The 4,184-nt window shown below is 55.3% G+C and overlaps 1 protein-coding gene across 10 annotated transcripts; it reads right to left on the reverse strand.

Annotated features, from left to right (window-relative positions):
• Positions 1–1,828: 1,828 nt before the first annotated feature.
• On the reverse strand, positions 1,829–3,465 carry LOC127479336 (uncharacterized). Of its 10 annotated transcripts, none has more exons than XM_051806164.1 (3): positions 3,141–3,465; positions 2,698–2,939; positions 1,829–2,218 (listed from the first exon to the last, which is right to left on the reverse strand). In XM_051806164.1, exons 1-3 carry the CDS (start codon positions 3,463–3,465, stop codon positions 1,829–1,831), a joined length of 957 nt encoding a protein of 318 aa, XP_051662124.1. The 10 variants fall into 10 exon arrangements, with proteins under 10 accessions (XP_051662124.1, XP_051662121.1, XP_051662122.1 ...); XM_051806161.1 differs by having other exon boundaries at positions 2,260–2,939; positions 3,101–3,161; XM_051806162.1 differs by lacking the exon at positions 3,141–3,465 and adding an exon at positions 2,981–2,996 and having other exon boundaries at positions 2,260–2,939.
• Positions 3,466–4,184: the final 719 nt, after the last annotated feature.

The following is a 4,184-nucleotide window of genomic DNA, read 5'->3' on the forward strand; positions in this document are numbered from 1 at the left end:
GAGCTGCCTGGGGGGATCCCTGGCTGTGCAGCCGCTCTGCCCCCGCCGGGATAATCCCCCTGAGCCCAAAACATCACCCCGGGGCTATTTCTAGGAGGCCACAACCCAAACAACAACTGCCTGGCCCCCAAAGCCACCCCTCGGGTTTCATTTCCTCCAGCCTTGACCCCCCCCCTTACGAGCACAAAGCCCAGCCTGCCCAGGCCAGGCTTGCCATGGGCAGCTGGGCTTTTTTTTTTGGGCTGGTGTGGGCTGAGCTGCCAGCCCAGGAGCTGCCCTGCTGCAAAGGCTTTGTTTGCTTTCTCTTCCCCTCCCGGGGTGTTTTATAGTGCAGGGATATCAGCGATCCCAAAGTACAACAACAACAATCCTACCTCTCGTAAATACACGGGGCAGGGACGGGCACGTTCCCAGGCGTGTGGAGAGCAAAGAACATTTCAGACGTTGTTTCCCTGCACTTGGAGCCTGCCTTGGGTTTAATGAAGTTACCCAGCTACTTGGGATTTGTGGGATCTCTCTGTGGGATTATTTTCTTATCATTATTCTTTTTATTACGGGCTCTGCTCCGAGGAAGAATATTATTCTTTTTCCCTTCCAGCTGTAAATTGTTTCACTTCAAATCACTTCTGTTTCCTGATTTATGGGGATGTGGAGCTGATCAGAGGAATAAGAAACAAGACAAGAAGCAAAACACTCCTTAACCCAGCTTTGCTGCCTGAGCTCCAGTGTTGCTCTGGGGGGAACTTTCTGATTTCTACTGGACCTTCCTGCCAGAGATTAACACCAGAGAATCCTGGAATGGTTTGGGTTGGAAGGGATCTTAAAAACCATCCAGTGCCACCCCCTGCCATGGGCAGGGACACCTTCCATTAGCCCTGTTTGCTCCAACCTGGCCTTGGACACTTCCAGGGATCCAGGGGCAGCCACAGCTTCTCTGGGCAACACCCCCCTGATGGGGTGGATGCAGCTCCCTTGGGACTTTCCTGCTTGTCCCTGCTTTGGGTTAGGACTGCAAGAAAGGGCTCCCAGTCCCCAAGGCTTGGGATTTGGATTTCTAGGGGGGTGTTGTATCTCCTCTGCAAAGCCAGAGGGAAGTTCGAGCCCTGCCCAGGCAGCCTGAGTGGGGCCAGGGCTGGGGAGCCACAGGAGGAGGCAAAAAAAGGCAAGGACACCATTCTGCTGCCAGAATTTATCCCCCAAAATGCAGCAGCAAGTGCTGCTGAAAGGCAAGACCCCTCCCCAGTAAAGTGGGGGGTCCTTTTTGCTCCCATTTCATCCCCACTCCCATTTCATCCCCTACTCACGTTGAGCTCAGCCCATTTCAGCCTGGGACCTGCTCCCCAAACCTGAGCTGCTCTGGCCCAAAGCCCTGCAGAAGGCTGGTCTATTTTATCATTATCATTATTATCACTATTCTATTATTATTATTATTATTCAGGATATCTCCCCCAGTGCCAGCTGGGTTGGGGGGGTCCAGGCTGGGACTGGCAAAAAGGAGGAAAAAAAGTGAAAACCCGAGGGGTCAGCAGAGCAAACCAGGGAGTTCTTGGCTGGGAGTGGGACACAGAATCATGGAATTGAATTGGAAAAGCCTTCAGGATCACTGAGTCCAACTGTTACTGACACAGGGAGGATTTTCCACGAGGAGCAACCCTAGCACCTTTCAGATGAAGTCTCTGTGCCCCCACCTCGCTTCTCCCATGCTCTGCTGCTGCTGGACCCTCCTTTTAGAGCTCCTTTTTCTCCCAGTTTTCTCCTCAATCCCACGTTTGCAGGGCTGGCTGGCCCGGGCCAGCCCAAAGAGCAGAATTAACCCAAATTTACACCCTCACCTTGGCAGATTTTGGGCACAAAGCACTCGACCCACACGAAATCCCACTCCCTGTTTGGGCAGGTGCTGCTCACGCCATTCCCAGGGAAATGCTGGGAGAGGAATTCCCTGGATTGTCAGGGGAGCTGGAGCAGAGCAGAGCTTCCCCCAAGGCTTCCCCCACCCCAAAAGCAGCCTCTGTCCCTCTCGCTGCCCCTCAGAGCTTGGGATGGGGACACTGATCCCACAGGATTGTGGGGGATTGTGGGAGTCTGATTCCCCTGACACTGATCCCACAGGGATTTTGGGGGTCTGATTCCCCCCACACTGATCCCACAGGGATTTTGGGGCTCTGATTCCCCCAACACTGATCCCACAGGGATTGTGGGGCTCTGATTCCCCCCCCCACTGATCCCACAGGGATTGTGGGGCTCTGATTCCCCTAACACTGATCCCACAGGGATTGTGGGGCTCTGATTCCCCTGATCCTGATCCCATAGGGATTGTGGGGCTCTGATTCCCCTGACACTGATCCCACAAGGATTTTGGGGGTCTGATTCCCCCCACACTGATCCCACAGGGATTGTGGGGCTCTGATTCCCCTGATCCTGATCCCACAGGGATTGTGGGGCTCTGATTCCCCTGATCCTGATCCCACAGGGATTGTGGGGCTCTGATTCCCCCGACACTGATCCCACAGGGATTGTGGGGCTCTGATTCCCCTGATCCTGATCCCACAGGGATTGTGGGGCTCTGATTCCCCTGATCCTGATCCCACAGGGATTGTGGGGCTCTGATTCCCCCCACACTGATCCCACAGGGATTGTGGGGCTCTGATTCCCCTGATCCTGATCCCACAGGGATTGTGGGGCTCTGATTCCCCCCACACTGATCCCACAGGGATTGTGGGGCTCTGATTCCCCCGACACTGATCCCACAGGGATTGTGGGGCTCTGATTCCCCTGATCCTGATCCCACAGGGATTGTGGGGCTCTGATTCCCCTGATCCTGATCCCACAGGGATTGTGGGGCTCTGATTCCCCCCACACTGATCCCACAGGGATTGTGGGGCTCTGATTCCCCTGATCCTGATCCCACAGGGATTGTGGGGCTCTGATTCCCCCCCCCACTGATCCCACAGGGATTGTGGGGCTCTGATTCCCCTAACACTGATCCCACAGGGATTGTGGGGCTCTGATTCCCCTGATCCTGATCCCACAGGGTTTGTGGGGCTCTGATTCCCCTGATCCTGATCCCATAGGGATTGTGGGGCTCTGATTCCCCAAGCACTGATCCCACAGGGATTGTGGGGCTCTGATTCCCCCCACACTGATCCCACAGGGATTGTGGGGCTCTGATTCCCCTGATCCTGAGCCCACAGGGATTGTGGGGCTCTGATTCCCACACTCTGAGCTCCCAAAGGACTCAGTCCCACAGTGTTTTCCCCCGTGCTGACCCTCCCCCTGGTTTGCAGGCTCTGCAGGCTCCCCCAGCCCCTGTGCTGCAGAGCAGAGGTGCAGCTGCCAGAGCTGTCCCAGGGCCGGGGCCAAAGGAATCCCTTCCCATCCCTGCTCCAGCACTAGTCCTGCCAAAAGGGCCTCCAGCCCTCTCCCTGCTGCCTGGCAGGAGGAATACCAGGAGTGACAGCCCCACATTTCGGGCTCCTCTTGCTCTGCCCCATCCCAGCATCCCCAGTGACCGAGCCCAAAAGCTCCCAGAAATGCAGGAATGAGGGAATGAGGGCCACGGATCCCAAGGCTCCAGCCTTCCCAGCCCAGACAGAGGGATTGTGCCCTGGAGCTGCCTCTGTCTGCGGGAATCCTCCTGACTCCAACCCCACAACAGAGTTTTGCTTTGCAAGGCTCGGGTACCACTCTGAGCTCAGCCTAGAGCCGAGTCTAAATTAAGCACTGCTCTTCCTCCCAGTGATTTTTTGCTTGTTCATCCTAAGAGATGGTGCCTTTCTGGATGGCAGCACAGTCCTCTAACCCTCCAACCAAATACCCAGCACGCACACAACCCTTCTTACATTACATCTACCGGGATGTATTCTCAAGACTCAAACCTGTGTTCCCAAAATTCGTTTAAAAATCAAATTAGTCGGGGGAAGGCACAACAACAGCCCGAAAAAAATCAGGTTCCAGGCACCCTGCAAGCTGTTGGACAGCGGGGTGATGTGGGGTTGACCTTCTTCTCCTGCCTCAGTGGATGCCAGGGGGGGCACACGACAGCTCTGCAGCTCCTGAATCATCAGGACAACTCTATAAACCTCCTGGCAAGTCCTTCTGCTGTCAAGAGTGGTTTGGAAAGCAAGGAAAGTGTCTGAAACATGAACTTCAGCCTGGGCCTAATTAAACTGCGGGGGTTTGAGCAG

This window comes from Manacus candei, unplaced genomic scaffold (genome assembly GCF_025592945.1).
Source record: "Manacus candei isolate 608988 ecotype Guabito, Panama unplaced genomic scaffold, ASM2559294v1 h1tg000066l, whole genome shotgun sequence".
Lineage (NCBI taxonomy): Eukaryota > Metazoa > Chordata > Aves > Passeriformes > Pipridae > Manacus > Manacus candei.